General features: G+C 35.6%; 1 protein-coding gene across 5 annotated transcripts in view; it reads left to right on the top strand.

Moving 5' to 3' along the window:
- Positions 1–19,244, top strand: part of TAOK3 (TAO kinase 3) — a 188,570-nt gene that overhangs the window by 91,681 nt on the left and 77,645 nt on the right. For all 5 annotated transcript variants that reach the window (XM_043901794.1, XM_043901795.1, XM_043901796.1 and 2 more), the window contains exons 2-3: positions 4,107–4,211; positions 10,860–11,079. In XM_043901794.1, coding sequence (XP_043757729.1) covers positions 10,960–11,079 — 120 coding nt within the window. In that variant the 5' untranslated portion in view covers positions 4,107–4,211; positions 10,860–10,959. The remainder of the gene's footprint in view (positions 1–4,106; positions 4,212–10,859; positions 11,080–19,244) is intronic.

Below are 19,244 nucleotides of genomic sequence, written 5' to 3'. Positions count from 1 at the left end.
CTGTTTCTGTTTCGTAGATAAGTTCATTTGTGTCATATTTTAGATTTCCTCATATAAGTAGCATCCAATATGAAGCTTTCTTACTTCATTTCCTAATGCTGAAATATTGTGGATTTTCAGTGTAGTTGGCTCCAGGTTTATTGTTGCAGAAGTGTGACTACAACATTGAAAAGCAACTAAGATCTTCTCTGAATCATCTTTCTTGAAAGTTTCTGGGAAAAGGGAAAGCATGAAAAATATTTATATTTCTGCTCTCTATCAAGTGTATATTAAGTTAGAATGTCTGTGAAAAATAATTTACTTGATTATCACTGTTGGAGGATTTCCATTCCTCAGAATAAAGTGTTAGGAAAAGTATTTCAGTTCCACATCTCTGATGCAATCTTTTCCTCTAAGCTAGCTGGATTGTTCAGTTGGCCCAAGAGCTTGAGACCTGAAATTCTACATTCTTGGCACAGTTCTGAGTTCTCACTATAAATGTAATACCTGAGGTTGCAGGAGGTCAAGGAAGAGGGGGAAAAAAATGATTTCATGCATATCACTTCATCTTCAGTTAATTCCTAACAGTGTTACCCTCTTGGAAGGAAAAATGTTCTAATTAAGCTTTTGAGGGAAGGATGAATTTAAAGATCATTTCCAGTCTTAAGATTGGAGTGGAAAAGGGAAGGAGAGTCAGCAGATTTTTATAGACTATCTGTTGTATATAGATGCCACAGGGCCCAGCAGTTCCACTCCTAGGAATATAATTAAGAGAAACCAAATATGTGTACATAAGTGGTTATAACAGCAGTATTCATAATAGCCCCAGAGTGGAAACAACCCAAATATCTATCAACTTATAAATGGGTAAACAATGTGGTATATCTATACAATGGAATTCTCATCAATAAAAAGAAATATTGATTCATGCTACAACATGGGTGAATCTTAAAAACATTATGCTAGGGAAAGAATCCATTCACAAATAAACCACATATTGTATGATTCTATTCAGATGAAATGTTCAAAACAAGGAAATCTATAGAGACAGATTAGTGGTGCCTAAGGAATGGAGGGATTGGGTGGGAGAGGTTAATGGTTGAAGGAAATAAAACTTTTTTTTTTGTGGTGATGAAAATGTTCTAAAATTGTCCGTGGTGATACTCTGACACATTGGTGAATATACTAAGAGCCATTGTTCACTTTAAATAGATGAATCATATGGCATGTGAATTCTATCTCAAAAAAAATGGGGGAATATAGTGATTAATCAAAACATAGATTTAGACATGTATCCTCCTCTGAGGAAAGCACTTGTCATCCAGTTGTACTACTTACACCAATATTTAAGTATTTAAAACTGAAAGCAAAAAGAGAAAACAGGGCCTTAGAGGATAGGTGACATTTAGCTAGACTGTGAGAATAGTTGGGATGTGGATATTCTAGGTAGAGGGACATAAGCATAAGCAGAGACAAAGATATGATGAGGCAACTATAGTAATTCATTTTTTCATGAGGTTTGAGGCCAGCTCTGAATGTTAGTTAGGTAAAGTTAATCTTTCTACTGTAGGCAGTATGGAGACATGGAAGTATTTTGAACAGAGCTGTGATATTATCTTAACTGTGCTTCAGGAAGATGATAGTAATACAAGTGTTTTAAAGATGAATTCCAGAAAAGATAGACTAGAGGCTGAAAGAGCAGAAACAAAGAAAAGAGATAATGAATGCTGATAGAAAGGGAAAGTGAAGAACAGATAAAAAGAAATATTGAAGCACACTTGTGATTTAATTGAATGTTAAGGAAAATGAGAAGGGAAGAGTCAAAAAGTTGAAGCGGGCCATTTAGTAAAGGGGTTTCCCTGGTGGCTCAGCGGTAAAGAATCTGCCTGCAAGGCAGGAGACACAGGTTCAGTCCCTCAGTCGGAAAGATCCCCTGGAGAAGGAAATGGCAAGCCACTCCAATACTCTTGCCTGGGAAATCCAATGGACAGAGGATCCTGGCAGACTACAGTCAATAGGGTTACAAAGAATAGGACATGACTGAAGTGACTGAGCATGCATGCACATTTAGGGAAGAAGCCAAATAGATAGTTGATAGAATGGGACTGGGATTTAAAATGGTGGCCAAAAGTTTCTGTTGACAAAGTGTTACTTGAAACCATTAAGTGATCAGAAATTAGGATAGCAGCTTACATCACACAGAGGCCTTTGGGCAAATACCTGGAGGAATAACATTGATTTAGAGATCAGAGAGAGGAGGAGCTACTGGAGGAATAATGTGGAAAAACAGGAGAGGATAGTTTCAGGGAACCCAAGGAACATTTATAAATAAAGAACGAAGGTGGTTAACCGGGGGAAAAAATGAGAACATCTTAGGTGTAATGGATTATCTTCAGGAGTATGGTTTTCAGCCTTAATGCCATGTGCCATATTCTAGTGGGGCAGGGGGAATGATAAAACCAAGGAAGTTTAATTCCTAGAAGTCTTAAAGAGTTTATTTTAAAACATTTATATGTCAATGTATGGCAAAAACCACTACAATATAAAAAATAAATAAAAATAAAAAAATAAAATAAAACATTTATAGAGCTGTGTAACTGCAGATGGAGAGAATACCCATTTTAAGGAAAATTATGTAAAAATGAATAAGTATTCAGAGAGAAGAAAAATACTCAGCATGTGTGTCCATAGCATTAGAAAAATATTTTCTAGGAGTGAACACCTCCTGCATTTGAAACTAGTCAGGACATGAAGATATTAGTAAATGCCTTATTTTAAAACTACTTTCTCAGAAATTTCGCAACTAGTGTTCATATAACAAGGAATGTTTTAGTTCCTTGAAGCTATAGTCAGACTAGATTAGCAGGAGATACATGCAGACATTGTAGTTTTTGACTGGGTGATGGTTAGGTAAAATGTGATGCTGAATTCAGGCAAGTTTCAGCTACCAATTGATCTAAAGCATTCCACAGCCATAGCATCAGAGGGAATAACAAAATAATGAAAAATTAGTTTATAAGTATAGACGTGAGAGGAGATTGGGATATCCTCTACAGGAAAAGTGTACAAATGGGGGTCAGTGCCTTTTTTTTAATATTATTTTTCCCCCTGTAGGGATTTCATCTCCAAAGCTAGTCAGGCATCCCCAAATTATTTCAATATACGTGAATTTTAAATTGTTATATTCTTTAACCCAGTAGTTCTACTTCTAGAAATACATTCCAAAAAAACCCAAAATGTAAATGGACAATAAGACAAAGGTCTTCAAAACACAGTAACTTTTAGTATTTGAACAAAGGATTGAGTACAGCCTTGATTTCAAATTGTGGAGAAACAGTTGTGAATGAATTTTGGCTCTTCCATAAGATAAACATTGAACAGCCTTTAAATGATGTTTGTGAATAGTTTGCCATGTTTGATAACATGGCAAAATGCTAATAATCTAGAGTTAGATAAAAGAGGTTGACTGGTGGAATCATGTGTATAATGTGATCTCAGAGGTATAACAAAATAAATATGTGCATGAAGAAATAAATATGTTCACAAAGAAAACAATCCCAAATTGTTAATGAAGTTTTGGCCTAGGTAGGATTATGAATTTTTTTTTTCCGTAATGGTGCATATTTCCCACTCTACATTGGGCATGTACTTCTTTAATAGATAATAAAGAATTATCACTACCCCCCAAATCTGAGAGATGAGTTATAGAGAGACTAGGAAAGGAAGATAGATGAGTCAATATAAATCATTATACCTATCAGAAGAGCAATTCAAAATATAAACCTTAGTGACAGAGAATCAGTAGCATCACCATATGCTGTCAGATTAGTCTTGTCTACTGGTACCCTCTATGGAGTTTCCTTAGATTCAGACAGACCAGTGGAAGTCTTACTGTAGATTCTGAAATCTAATGACTCATTTGTCTCCCTGGTGTTGTTTATGCCAGAGTAGCCTGTGTCTTTGTTGCGAAAATTTTACCTTTTACATTTGTCATCGACAAACTGATTAAGATAAAATTTTAACTTTGTAATATTACATTTGTAAATACTTAAAACTGTCATGTTATCAATTACTGCTTCTTAAATTTTACCTGTGTAATTACATATTTTATTCTTCTTTTTCTATAGGTGCACCATAAATACGAAAGACTGAAGTTATAAAAGAGAAAAAAAAAAGATTGCTGCTATAATGACTCTGAAAAATACAGTATATTTTGTGCCATATATGAAAAGGTATTGTCTATAGATTTATGACTTAGCTTTCTCCTACAAAATGGGAGCAAATGGTATTTTCCAGTTTTTCTACAGTGAACTTTTATTATATTTATATGAAAAATTAAAAGGAATTAATAAAATTGGGATAAAATATTCTTTTATAAAAATTTTTTAGTTTCAAATTATTTCCTTATGAAAGTGAAAGTTGCTTAGTCGTGTCCGACTCTTTGCGATCCCATGTACTATACTGTCCATGGAATTCTCCAGGCCAGAATACTGTCCAGAACAGCCAGAAGCCATTTCCTTCTCCAGGGGATCTTCCCAACCCATTTTCATTACTTTTGATGATGGCATAAAATATGGATAATTACCTGGCTAAAGTTATTTTATTCCTATTATTGTTATTTGCAGAAATATATATTGCTTTTTTGTTGTATATATATTGCTTTTGCTTCATAATTCAACTTTGAATAAATTTTTTTCATATTAAAGTATCAGGCTAAAAAAAAAAAGTAACAGGCTTTGCAAACCATTTAGAAAGTACAAATAAGCAAAAAGAAGAAAATAAAAAATAACCTGAAATCCCAACTTCTACCTCAGCTACACTACAACACAAGCCTGCAAAGAAATTCAAATTTGTAGGTGAAAGAAGCCTTGTTGCCCATCTTCACTGTTGCATATCTCTTGTACTGTACCTTATTTATTGTTGTTCTTGTTTAGTCAGTAAGTTGTGTCTGAGTCTTTTGCAATCTCTGTCTTTGGGACCCCTGGCTCCTCTGTCCTTGGGATTTCCCAGGCAAGAATACTGGAGTGGGTTACCATTTCCTTCTGCAGGGTATCTTCCTGACCCAGGGATCGAATCCATGTCACCTGCATTGGCAGGCGGATTCTTTACCACTAAGCCACATAGGAAGCCCACTCTACCTATACCCTGCCTCATTTACTGAAATAAATAAAAGCAAAACAAGTAGAAACTGCCTTGTAGAAGGATCACACTTGGTCAGAGAATTCCCATTTTATTCTTCCAGGAATGTATAAAGATGACTGTTTCCTTATGCTCTCACCATAAAATGTATCTTTTCTTTATTACTTTATCAATTTGGTGGGTAAAATGAGGTTTTTTTGTTATTTTACTTTATACTTCTTTGATTACAATTGAAATTATATAGGTTTCATATCATTAATAGGCATTCTGCTTTTTTTCTTCTTTAATTTCCTATTTATGTCCTTTGAGTGTGTGGGTTGGTATGTATATGTATTTATATGTTTACTTCTCTGATATTAAGAATAAATTAACTGGAACTTACAAATTAACTGGGACAATCTCTACTTGCTGTTCAGTTTTATTTATTTCAACTTTTTAAAGCAATAATTATTGACATACCATAATCTGAACATATTAAGTCACAATGTTTTAACATGTGTGTGTATATGTGTATCCATCATCATAATGAAGATAGTAAACATATTCATCACTCCCAAAAGCTTCTCATATCCTTTTTCAATACCTTCCTCACACCTCTTCTCACCCTAGCCCTGTCCCCAGGTGACTACTGATGTGCTGTCACTCTAGGTTAGTTTGCATTTTCCAGAATTTTATGTAAATGAAATCATAAAATATATTATATTCTCTATTTTTGTTCTGACTTCTTTCACTCAGCATAATTATTTTGAGAATTATCCATGTTGTAGCATGTATCGATAGTTCATTTTATTTCTGAGGTGCATTCCACTGTCTGAAAGTCCCACAAATTTTTTATCCATTTATCTGTTGATGGATATTTGGGTTGTTTCCAGTTTTAACTATTAAAAATAAAACTGTTATTAATTTTTGTGTGCTGTGCTTCTTAAGGACATTTGCTTTCATTTTTCTTGGGTAAATACCTAGGAGTGGAATAGTTATGTCATATGGTAGATGTATGTTCAGTTTTTAAGAAACTGCCAAATAGTTTTCCAAAGTGTTTCTACCACTTTTACATCCCACCAGCAGCATCTGAGAGATATAGTTACCTCAAATTCTTACCATCACCTGGTATGGTCTGTCTTTTTAATGTCAATCTTTCTAATAGATTTGTAGTAGTATCTTATTGTGGTCTTAATTTGTACCTCCCTAATCAATAATGATATTAAGCATCTTTTTTTTCCCCTTAGCTGCCATCCATTTATCTTTCTTGGTGAAGTGTGTGTTCTAGTCTTTTTCTCATTTTTGTCTCTTCAAATATTTTCTTAGGTCCTTTCTCTTTCTCTTCTTCTGGGACCCCTGTAATGCAAATGTTGGTGTGTTTAATGTTGTCCCAGAGGTCTCTTAGGCTGTCTTCATTTCTTTTCATACTTTTTTCTGTATTCTGTTCTGCGGCAGTGATTTCCACCATTCTGTCCTCCAGGTCACTTATCCGTTCTTCTGCCTTAGTTGTTCTGCTGTTGATTCCTTCTAGTGTATTATTCATCTGTTTGTTTGTTCTATAGTTCTTATAGGTCTTTGGCAGACATTTCTTGCATCTTCTCCACTGTTTTCCCAAGATCCTGGGTCATCTATATTATCATTATTCTGAATTCTTTTTCTGGAAACTTGCCATCTCCACTTCATTTAGTTGTTTTTCTGGGGTTTTTATCTTGTCCCTTCATCTGGGATGTAACTTTCTGCTTTTTTCATTGTGATTAACTTTCTGTAATATGGTTTTTGTTTTAGCTGCTGTGGAACTGTGCTTCTTTTTGCTTCTTCTGTCTGCCCTCTGATGAATGAGGCTAAGAGACTTGTATAAGCTTCCTAATGGCAAGAACTGGTGATGGGGGAAACTGGGTCTTGCTCTAGTAGGCAGGGCTTTGCTCCGTTAACACTTTAATCCCATTATCTGCTGATGGTGAGGTTGCACTCCCTCCTGTTAATTGTTTGGTCTGAGACGACCCAGCTCTGGGGTCTACGGACTCTATGGTAGGATTAATGACTAACTCCAAGAGGGTTTACACCAAGGGGGACCTTCCCAGCCTAATGCCCCTGTCCCTGTGGTAAGCCCCTGTTGATCCACGCCTCCACAGGAAACCCTCCAACACTAGCATGTAGTTATGGTTCAGTCACCTGTGGTGTCACTACTCCTTTCCTCTGGGTCTTAATGTGTGCAAAATTTTGTTTCTGCCCTCCAAGGCTGGAGTCTCTGTTTTCCCCAGTCCTGTGGAAATCCTATAATCAAATCCTGCTGGCAAGATTCCCTGGGGATTCACGGTCCCTTTGTTGAATCCTTATGCTGGGAAGCCTAAAGTGGGGTTCAGAACCTTCACAACAGTGGGATAAATTCTTTGGTATTATTGTTCTCCAGTTTGTGGGTCACCTACCCAGCAGGTATGGGATTTTATTTTATTGTGATTGCACCCCTCTTACAATCTCGCTGCAGCTTCTTCTTTGTTTTTGGATGTGGGGTATCATTTTTCGGTGGGTTTCAGCATCCTCCTGTCATTGGTTGTTCAACAGTTAGTTGCAATTTTGGTATTCTCACAGGAGGAGATGAATGCACGTCCTTCTACTCTGCCATCTTGAACCGGAAGTCTCTCACTCTCTTTTTCACATTTCTAAAATTGGGTTGTTCATATTTTGAGGATTGTTTATATTTTCTGAAAGCATATCCATCATGAGACATGTTTCTCAAAGACCTTCTTGTAGACTGTGGCTTCATTCTATTAACCAGGTCTTTCAAAAAGAATATGTTTTTAATCTAATTTAACCTTTTCTTCCTTTATGGATTATGCTTTTACTTTTTAGGCTTTTTTTAAGATTGATTTATTTAGTTAGTTATTGTTATTATTTTTTTGTCTGTGGTGAGTCTTCATTACTGCATGATGGCTTTGATACTGGAAAAGACACTGATACTGGGAAAAAGTTGAAAGTGTTAGTCACTCAGTCCTGTCTGACTCTTTGTGACCCCATGGACTCTATGAAGGCAAAAGGAGAAGGAGGTGGCAGAGGATGAAATGGTTAGATAGCATCTCCAACTCAATGAATATGAATTTGAGCAAACTCCAGGAGATAGGGAAGGACAGAAGCCTGGCAGGCTGCAGTCCATGGAAGTTGCAACGAGTCAGACACTACTTAGTGACTGAACAACATCGACAGAAACAGTTTTATCCAATATTTAGATTATATTGTAAACTAAAATTAAGCTAATTTGTTTTTTAAATGACTACTTATTACCCCCTTTGAAATCAGTGCTCATTGTTTTTTGCATTCGTCCAAGTAACCTTCCCGGTATAGAAACTTAAATACCACTGCTGATGCTCTTAAGTACAACAGATCACACCTTAATGAATATACTTCCAAAGCAGAATTATTGTTGCATAACAAGGTAGCAGCTGAATTGTAATATATTTTAACACTTATGTTTTTCTCACCAAACTTTTCCCTCTGAATCTACATAATGCCAACCACCCCCCACCTCAAACTAGATAGCAGTCTACAAACTCCAAGGCACATTGCATGTCTTACCTCTATTGTCAGTCATGTATCTGGGATAAAATATGTTGTCTCTCCATAGGAGAAGCTTTCATCATGGAAGTCAAGGAAGATCCAACTGGCATGCTAAGTGACATTTTCCAGTTGCCTGTTGCAGTTGTCATTAACTAGCAAAAATATCTATGTATCTAATGGTCAGGAAGGGTATATACTTCACCTTACAGTCTTATAGACTGTTTGATTAACCCATTAATGGGAGGATCAATTCAGAATAATCATGTTTATATTTCTTTAGTCCCCCTTTGGAAATTTTTTCTTTGGAGTTTTTTTTTCCCCTTATTATAATTGATAATTTATCTTTTTCTTCTCCTCAAAATCTGTCATTGATATTTTGATTTTCTTATCTTTACTTCCCATTTGTTTCAGTTATCTAGGACAGAAGTCTCTCTTTTATTTTATTTATTTTTTTTAGCTTTATATTTTTATTGGAATATAGTTGATTAACAGTGTTATGATAGTTTCAGGTGTACAGCAAAGTGAATCAGTCATACATATACATGTATCTATCCTTTTTCAAATTCTTTTCCAATTTAGGTTGTTACATGACACTGAATTGAGTTCCCTGTGGTATATAGTATGTCCTTGTTGATTATCCATTTTTAGGTATGGCAGTGTGTACATATCAGTTCCAAACTCCCAAACTATCCCTTCCCTGCACCCTTCCCCTCTGGTAACCACAAGTTCCTTTTCTATGTCTGTGAGTCTGTTTCTGTTTTGTAAGTAAGTTCATTTATATCGTTTCTTTTTAGATTCCGCTTATAAGCGGTATCATATGATATTTCCCTTTATCTGTCTGACTTACTTCACTCAGTATGACAATCTTTAGGCCTGTCCATGTTGTCTCAAATGGCTTATCAGTTTCTTTCTAATGGCTGAGTAATATTCCACTGTATATATGTACCACATCTTCTTCTACCATTCCTCTCTCTATGCACATTTAAGTTACTTCCCTATCTTGGCTGTTGTAAACAGTGCTCCAGTGAACACTGAGGGGCATGTATCCTTTTGGACCATGTTTTTCTCTGGTTATATGCCCTGTGGGATTGCAGGGTCATCTGGTAGTTCTATTTTTAGTTTTTTAAGGAGCCTGCATACTGTTCTCCATAGTGGCTGTACCAAATGACATTTCCACCCTCTCCAGCGTTGTTTGTGAATTTTTTGATGATAGCCCTTTGGACTGGTGTGAGGTGATATCTCATTGTAGTTTTGATTTGCATATATCAGATATAACTTTCATAACAGTTATATCAGATATAACTTTCATACCATACAGTTCACCCATTTAAATAGTATATTTCAGTAGTTTTTAGTATATGGACAGTTTTACAACCATCACCACAATGAATTTCAGAACATTTCATTATACTAAAAAGAAAGCCTGTACCCTTTAGCTGTCAACCCAACTCTTTCACCTCCTAGCCCAAGCAACCCAAAATCTACTTCCTGTTTCTATAAATTTACTTATGATGGATGTATTATATAAATGGAATCATACAATACATAGTCTTTTGTGACTAGCTTCCTTCACTTAGTGTAATGTTTCATCTGTGTTGGGATGTGCATCAGTACTGTATTCCTTTTTATCCCTGAATAATATTCCATGGTATTGATACACCTTATTTTGTTTCACCAAGTGGACGTTTGGTTTGTTGCTGAATAATGCTGCTATTAATATCCATCCAAGTTTTTGTATGGACATGTGTTTTTATTTCCCTTGGGTATATATACCAAGGAGTGAGAATTTCTGGATCAAGTGATAACTCTTATGTTTAAGTTTTTGATGAACTCCCAATCTCTTTCCCAAGATTACTGTACCATTTTACATTTCCACCAGCCGTTTTGGAAGGTCCGAATTTCCCCACATCCTTACCAATACTTATTATTTGACTTTTTGATAATAGCCATCCTAATGGGTATGAAAATGGTATCTCATGTGTTTTTAATTTTTATTTGTCTTATGACTAATTGTGTAGAGCATCTTCTCATGTTTTAATGGCCATTTGTATGTCTTTGGAGAAATATCTACTCAGATCCATTGCCCATTTTTCTTTTGGGTTACCTGTCTTTTTATTATAATTTATAAGACCAAGATGCTTTTTAATATGAATTTGTAATTGCCACCAAACAAACTGTATAAGTTAATGTCAAACCTTATTTTCCTACAGGTACTGAAATTTTACACCCTCCCCCCCCCCAAATATTTGTCAATGAGAGAGAAAGCTGATTGGGATTTCAAAAGCAAAGTGCTTGCACATATTGGCCATCATGCGGAAAGGCGTGCCACGAGACCCAGAAATTGCTGATCTGTTCTATAAAGATGATCCTGAAGAACTTTTTATTGGTTTACATGAAATTGGACATGGAAGTTTTGGAGCAGTTTATTTTGTAAGTGATTAAAAATTGTTTGGATCAAATTATGAAAATTTGATTTCTATACATTCCAACTATTACTTGTAAAATGCACATGTTTTTAATGTTTATTCTACAAATTAAATGATGTCTACAGTACAGGCAAATAGTCTTTGCTGAAAAGCCAGTCCTAGAATTCTAGGCATTATTCAAGTCAGTGGTATTTATATCAAATGACTCTGCTATCAAAGTGAGGCAAAAACATTATAAGCTTGAATTTGAACCCTGTGCATTTCCCTTACATGCCATGTTCTTTTCTGCCTCAGGGCATTTATATATGGTATTCCTCCTACCAAGAATTCTACATGTTGTTTCCCCATTCCTGTCTAACTCTTGTTTTTCCTACAAATATCAGCTTAAGTGTTCAATCCACAAGAGAGCCATTTCTGTTCAACCCTCCATCACTGAATTAAGACTTCATTTATGATCTCATAGCCCCCTGTGCTTATACTTTGTTGCACTTGTCACAGTTATAATTGTATAATTATGTGTGAATTTTTTTGATTCATCTATGTCTCACTAAATAATAAGCTCCATAAGGACAAGAGTTATATCTACTTGTTCATTGCTATATCCCCAGTAACTAGTATAATGTCTGAGTAGTACGATGTAAATGATATCAGTAAATGATGGATAGATGGGTGGATGGCCAAATGGGCAACCACTTAGATGGACTGACAGATTTTTAGTAGCAATCATGTTAACCCAGTATCTTAGGTTAAGGGGTACATGGCCTAGCTCCATAGAGTCAATTTGAATTCCAAGACTTTATCTTCTTATGAGAAGACTGAGAGATGATCAGCTAAGTGTTAACATACCTCATTCACCTAAAGTTCATTTCATAAAAAATGTACTTCTTTATTTCAATAAGTGTAGAAGTTTGCATCATCAAATTAACACATACTTCCTTAAGAGTACTAGTTCATTAAAGCAGGTAATATTTAAGTATGACTTATTACCTATTTCTCTTCCAAACCTGTTATCACATACTTTTTTCTTTCTTAAACAGTATTTGACTTTTTTTTAAGTGGTCCTTTATGTCCTTACATCTAGATAGGGCTTATCTTTAGTTGTCCTTCCAAATGCAATTATATTAATTGCATCTTGAGCTCATTCTTTTGTTTCTAACCAAATCTTAAGCCCGAGTTTTCTCTGAATGCTCTCTCATTCCTTCATGTCTATACTCAGCACTACCATCACTCCTCTTCCCTCACCCCCATCCAATACTTGGCTCCCATTCAAGTACATTTTATCATTAAGTGCTACCTTCCAGGGCTGAAGAGAGTGCTAATTTTCTAGTTAATACACTCATGTTAACCTTTGAGGTTATAGTAGTATTTACAGGCCAATCAAAGTCCTATCTTTCTCATTCACTGAGACACAGTTTTTAAAAAGGATTCTTAAAATTACAATTATATACACAGAGTGTACATGATACATACACACATATATTTTAATATATAATTTAAAGAATAATTAAAAGGTAAATCCCTTTATAACCACCAGCCATGCTGAGAAATAAAATATTGCCAGCACCCAAAAGCCCCTTTTTGGTTAGAAGAATCCACTATGCTGAATTTTGTTATGAAGACTTCCTTGTCTTCATATATATCCCACTTACTTCTCCACCCCTAATAATGTAATTTGGTTTTGCCTCATTTTGAACTTTTTAACAATGGAAGCATTCTGTATACATTTGGTTGTGATCTCTTTGCTTTGCTTAGAGATACTTTCTTCAGCCAGTCATCTTTCTTACTGTCCATCTATTACTTTATGACTAATTCATTATCTCAGAATCTCTCTTGGTTAAAGAGAGTGGTTCCAATCTCTGTTTGACTCTTCAGTTTTAAAAAGCAGTCAGACCCTTCTCAAAGTTCTCTTTTAGAATAAATACAATAAACCAAGAATGCTTTGAAACTTACTAACAGGCTGTTTGTGTTAGGGGTTAAATGAGACCTACTTTGCTGTAGAAAACCCAGTGTTTTTTGGACTAAGTCCTGTCTGATTAGCTAGAGTACACTAGTTCCCTCTTATCCACAGTTTCAGTTATCAGTGGTCAACCTCAGTCCAAAAATTCTAAATAGAAAAATCCAGAAATAAGCAATTCTTGAGTTTTAAATTGCGAGCTGTTCTGAGTAACATGATGTATTGAAAAATGTGTTATTTGTTGATAATGATAGACTAGAAAAATCACAAAGATACCTGGATGGCTTTGATACTGAAATGTAATCATTAACTATATATTGCCTGTATACAAAAGTGTATAGTGCAGCCCCATATAAACCCATAAGGCACATTAAAAAAAAAAAAAAAACAGATTAAAGGGAAATTAACTGATACTTTACTATAAAATTTTAAAAAGCTTTAACCTTTTATCTACATTGGTCTCATAGGCAGAAAATGGATTTTCTCCTTTGCCACTCCATGTCGCTCCTCCCTGTTAATAGATTCTTCCTCTTGTCACTCAAGTATACCATTATAACCGAGAAGACTATCATCTCTTACAACTGCTGTAACCTCCAAACTGATCTCTGTGCATGCATTCTGGTCTGTCTCCAGTCTTTTGGCCACACTACAGAGAGCTTGAGGATTGTTGGGGAGCAGAAACATATTAATATATAGACATCACCTTTTGTCTATAAAGTCTTCAAGGGGTCTCCTCCTCTGTCCTTAGGTTAATAAGTTCAAATGCCTTACTGCATTCAGCCTCTAAGGTCCTTTATGAGGTGATCCCTGTATACCTGAATTGTTGTTGTTCAGTCACTAAGTCGTGTCCAACTCTTTTGTGACCCCATGGGCTGCGGCATGACAGCCTCCTCTCTCCTCCACTATCTCTGGGAGTTTGCTCAAATTCATGTTCATTGAGTCAGTGGTGCTATCTAACTGTCTCATCCTCTTTCACCCCCTTCTCTTCTTGCCTTCAGTCTTTCCCAGCATCAAGGTCTTTTCCAGTTAGTTGGGTCTTCCCATCAGGTGGCCAAAGTTTTGGAGCTTCAGCTTCAGCATCAGTCCTTCCAATGAATATTCAGAGTTAATTTCCTTTAGGATTCACTGGTTTGCTCTATATTCCCTCTTATTCACATTGCTCTAGATAATACATAAAAGTTAATCATCCATCATAGGATCTATACTAATTATGATTTTATTTTTGTTGCTGTCTATGCTACTAGAAGAGAGATAGGTACTTGGCATACTTACTCACAATTATATCCCTAACATTTAGCCCAATACCTGCCAAATTTTAAACACCTAATAAATACTTGAATTATGAAGAACTCAGAGAATTTGGCATTGCTTATTAGTACTTTTCTTGTGGCAGAGTCATATTAGCAAGCTGTAAAGACCAGAGTCTAGCAACCAACATTTTCAAAATGTTTATACCTCAGCACTATAATTCTGTTAGGCTTCTTGTAGTTTATAGCTTTTACACAGAATGATGCCAGGGAAAATGTTAACAGTGAATTGTATGCTGGCACTGCTCTTGGAGAATCAATCAGTTAAGAATATATGTTATTTTCAGAGAAAATTGAAACTATTGATGAAATATCTCTGTGTATTTGGATTTACATAAGTAGTTTAGAATTTAGCAGCAGTAAAAATGAAATAATGAAAAACTCTGTATTAAAGGAAATTAAAAAGGGCAGAACGTGTTCATTTTTGTATTCACTTAAAGACAGTTATAAAGTTTCTAGGGTTCTAGTGTTGCATTGTTGAACTCAGCATATCATCCATAATCTACCTAAAGCAGATAATTTAGTTTTTCTGGGTATAAATACCTTTTAGTTTTAGATGAGGCTTAATAACTAGGGCAAAAGGAAAAGCTTATATTTTAATTCTTATATTTCTCCATAAACTAGCAAAGAATTGACAATTGTCTAAATGTAGCTGAAAATGGTTATGAAAATATTAGAAGCACAGATGTAGTAAGTTCCCAATAAATATATTTTGAATCAGTGATCTTGTTTAACATTACTGAGACCATTGAGACAATTGGAAGTAATAAGTATTATTATAAGTTTCAAGAATAAAACTTAAAATGTTTAGAAGTTGTAATCATTCACATTTCATGCAAAGATGGGCTCAACAAAGGACAGAAATGCTATGGACCTAACAGAAGCACAAGATATTAAGAAGAGTTGGCAAGAATACACAGAAGAACTGTATCAAAAAGATCTTCACGACCCAGATAATCACAAAGGTGTGATCACTCACACTTACCTATAGCCAGACATCCTAGAATGTGAAGTCAGGTGGGCCTTAGGAAGCATCACTACGAACAAAGCTAGTGGAGGTGATGGAGTTCCAGTTGAGCTGTTTCAAATTCTGAAAGATGATGCTGTGAAAGTGCTGCACTCAATATGTCAGCAAATTTGGAAAACTAAGCAGTGCCCACAGGACTGGAAAAGGTCAGTTTTCATTCCAATTCCCAAAAAAGGCAATGCCAAAGAACACTCAAACTACTGCACAATTGCACTCATCTCACACTCTAGAAAAGAATGCTCAAAATTCTCCAAGCCAGGCTTCAGCAATACATGAACCGTGAACTTCCAGATGTTCAAGCTGGTTTTAGAAAAGGCAGAGGAACCAGAGATCAAATTGCCAACATCCGCTGGATCATCAAAAAAGCAAGCGAGTTCCACAAAAACATCTATTTCTGCTTTATTGACTATGCCAAAGCCTTTGACTGTATGGGTCACAATAAACTGGAAAATTCTGAAAGAGATGGGAATACCAGACCCCCTGACCTACCTCTTGAGAAACCTGTATGCAGGTCAGGAAGCAACAGTTACAACTGGACATGGAATAACAGATTGGGTCCAAATAGGAAAAGGAGTACATCAAGGCTGTGTATAGTCACCCTGCTTACTTAACTTATATGCAGAGTACATCATGAGAAACGCTGGGTTGGATGAAGCACAAGCTGGAATCAATTGCGGGGAGAAATGTCAATAACCTCAGGTATGCAGATGACACCACCCTTATGGCAGAAAGTGAAGAAGAACTAAAGAGCCTCTTGATGAAAGTGAAAGAGGAGAGTGAAAAAGTTGGCTTAAAGCTCAACATTCAAAAAACTAAGATCATGGCATCTGGTCCCATCACTTCATGGCAAATAGATGGGGAGACAGTGGAAACAGTGGCTGACTTTATTTTTGGGGGCTCCAAAATCACTGTGGATGGTGATTGTAGCCTTGAAATTAAAAGACGCTTACTCCTTAAAAGGAAATTTATGACCAACCTAGACACAATATTAAAAAGCAGAGACATTACTTTGTCAAAAAGGTCTATCTAGTCAAGGCTATGGTTTTTCCAGTGGTCATGTATGGATGTGAGAGTTGGACTATAAAGAAAGCTGAACACTGAACAATTGATGCTTTTGAACTACGGTGTTGGAGAGGACTCTTGAGAGTCCCTTGGACTGCAAGGAGATCCAACCAGTCCATCCTAAAGGAGATAAGTCCTGGGTGTTCATTGGAAGGACTGATATTGAAGCTGAAACTCCAATACTTTGGCCACCTGATGCGAAGAGCTGACTTATTTGAATAGACCCTGATGCTGGGAGAGATTGAGGGCAGGAGGAGAAGGGGACGATAGAGGATGAGATGTTTAGATGGCATCACCGACCCAGTGGACATGGGTTTGGGTGGACTCCGGGAGTTGGTGATGGACAGGGAGGCCTGGCATGCTGCAGTTCATGGGGTCGCGGAAAGTCGGACACAACTGAGGGATTGAACTGAATCATTCATAAAGCAGTATGATGCATTGGAAAGCTGAAATCCTATTGATAATTTCCTTTCTCTGTACTAATACATTGATTTCTCTTTTTTTTTAAGTTTCAGTTTCAGTTCTGAATTTTAACTAGTGTAGAATGCATTAAAAACTTCCCGTCTATAGATAAATGGAAATGTTTTTAAATTTCGTCTTTGCCTAACCAATAGGTTCTATAAACAAGTATACATATCCAGTTCTAAGTGATGATAACTCTGTAAATGTGAAGAAATATATTGTTCCAAATAAGCATTGATAATAAATAACGTTAATAATATTGCATTAGATAGTACTATTGGATTCCATTTGTGTGGGCCTTTTTTTTCTTTCTGTAAAGTGTAAGGATTTGTTTGTTATAAACCCCTATTATAAGTTAAAATTCATCATTGTTTGAGCATTTTCTAAGCCTTTCCCAGGCTCCTTAAGCTGCACAGCACATAGATTCATACCCAAAATACCTGCTTCACAGATACAGTCCCTCTGTTATTGTATAACTGGATTTACATCAACTTTTCTTTGTTGTTACATAAGCATAGTCTTAATATTGCATTTTAAAAACCAGAAAAATGTGAGAGGTTTTTACTTTTAGCAAAAGTCAGTCTGTACCTTCTAAATGAATAAAATACTAAAAAATGACTTTACGGAGTCCTGCCAATTTGAAAACTGTAACTACTGGATACCTTTTTTTTTAATAGGATACTTTTACCTGAGTGCTTGCACAAAAAAAATTTAGTAAGTTTCCATTTCCTCTGCATTTTGGAATTAATTAAGACTCTGGGGTTGAATTCTTTTTACACCATTATTATTTATTGTTGAAATTAATTTTTTTTAAATTAGAAACCATTGCTGTATCTGAGGAGCTTTTCTAATTGTATTTAAGAAACTGATTAGGGATTTTTCTCTAAAATCAGTGACCTTGTTTTACCAGAGAGTGAATTACAATCTTTTACTTCAGAAACACTGCTATAGCTTTATTAGTCCACAATAATAATATCACAGAAACAAAATAGGTTACTTAACATCAAGGATATGACATTGATGTGGAGCCCTGTTGATAAAGAAGGCTAAGATTATATAATCTTTAATGTCTTGTGTTTATATTTTTCTGAAAATTTTTAGAAATTACTTAGTTTTTAATTTCTTAAGTGAATTTGGAGGGAAAGATTATTACCTGAGGTATTTATGGTTGTCATGCGTGCTTTCAATGAACTGTTATGTTTTGAGTTTGGAGAAGATTGTTGTTTTTAGTCACTCAGTCATGTCTGACTCTTTTTGCAACCCCGTGGACTGTAGCCTGCCAAGCTCCACTGTCCATGAGATTTCCCAGGCAAGAGTACTGGAGTGGATTTCCATTTCCTTCTTTAGGGGATCTTCCCGACCCAGGGATCGAACCTGAGTCTCCTGCATTGACAGACAGATTCTTTGTGACTAAACCACCAGGAAAGCCCCATGGAGAATATACAAACAGATAATTATGAGACAAGGCAAACTTTATAAATGAATATACACATGTACACTTAAATATGTATATATATTTGTATAATACATTCTTATTATAAAGTATAAGTATCTTTGAAAGTCAAATCCCCTCTTAAGTTTAATGTTACCCTTTGCTTCACTGTTTAATATTTTAACCACTATTTAAATTTTAAGTTAATTAAAATTAAATTTAAAATCCACTTCCTTAGTCACAAGAGTCACATTTGACATCCTACTATATACTACATACATCTACTATTTAGATGTAGATATAGAACATTTCCATCATCACAGAAAGTTCTATTAAACATAATAATATATCAAATAATCCAGAGATTATCACTGATAAGTATTTCAGTATAAATTCTTTCATAATTTTTTCTACACATATACTCACTATTACAGTTTTGCAAAAATAAGGTCATATTGAACATCAGGTGTATGACAGTGATGCAGAGCCCAGTGATCATCTTAGTTTTTACTGTTATCACGTATACATATTGATTACCTCATTTTTTTTTTTTTACACTTCTTTTTTTGGCTGTACAGCCCCGCCTGCAGCATCTTAGGTCCCCGACCAGGGTCGAACCCATGATCCCTGCAGTGAGAGCATGGAGTCTTAACCACTGCCAGGGTAGTCCTGATCACCTCATTCTTTTAATGTTTATTTCATAATATGACTGTACCATATTTAATCAACTGTTTTTCCAGTGGTAGACATTCTACTTGGTGAAGCCTGTATGGATATTTTGGAAATGTGACTTTTTTTGACTGAATATGTTTTGTTAAACCAAAATCAACCCTGAATATTCATTGGAAGGACTGTTGCTGACACTCCAGTACTTTGGCCACCTGATACAAAGAGCCGACTCATTGGAAAAGACCCTGATGCTAGG

This window comes from Cervus elaphus, chromosome 5, assembly GCF_910594005.1.
Source record: "Cervus elaphus chromosome 5, mCerEla1.1, whole genome shotgun sequence".
Lineage (NCBI taxonomy): Eukaryota > Metazoa > Chordata > Mammalia > Artiodactyla > Cervidae > Cervus > Cervus elaphus.
Note: the sequence above shows the minus strand (reverse complement) of the source record. Positions and strands in the feature narration are given on the sequence as shown.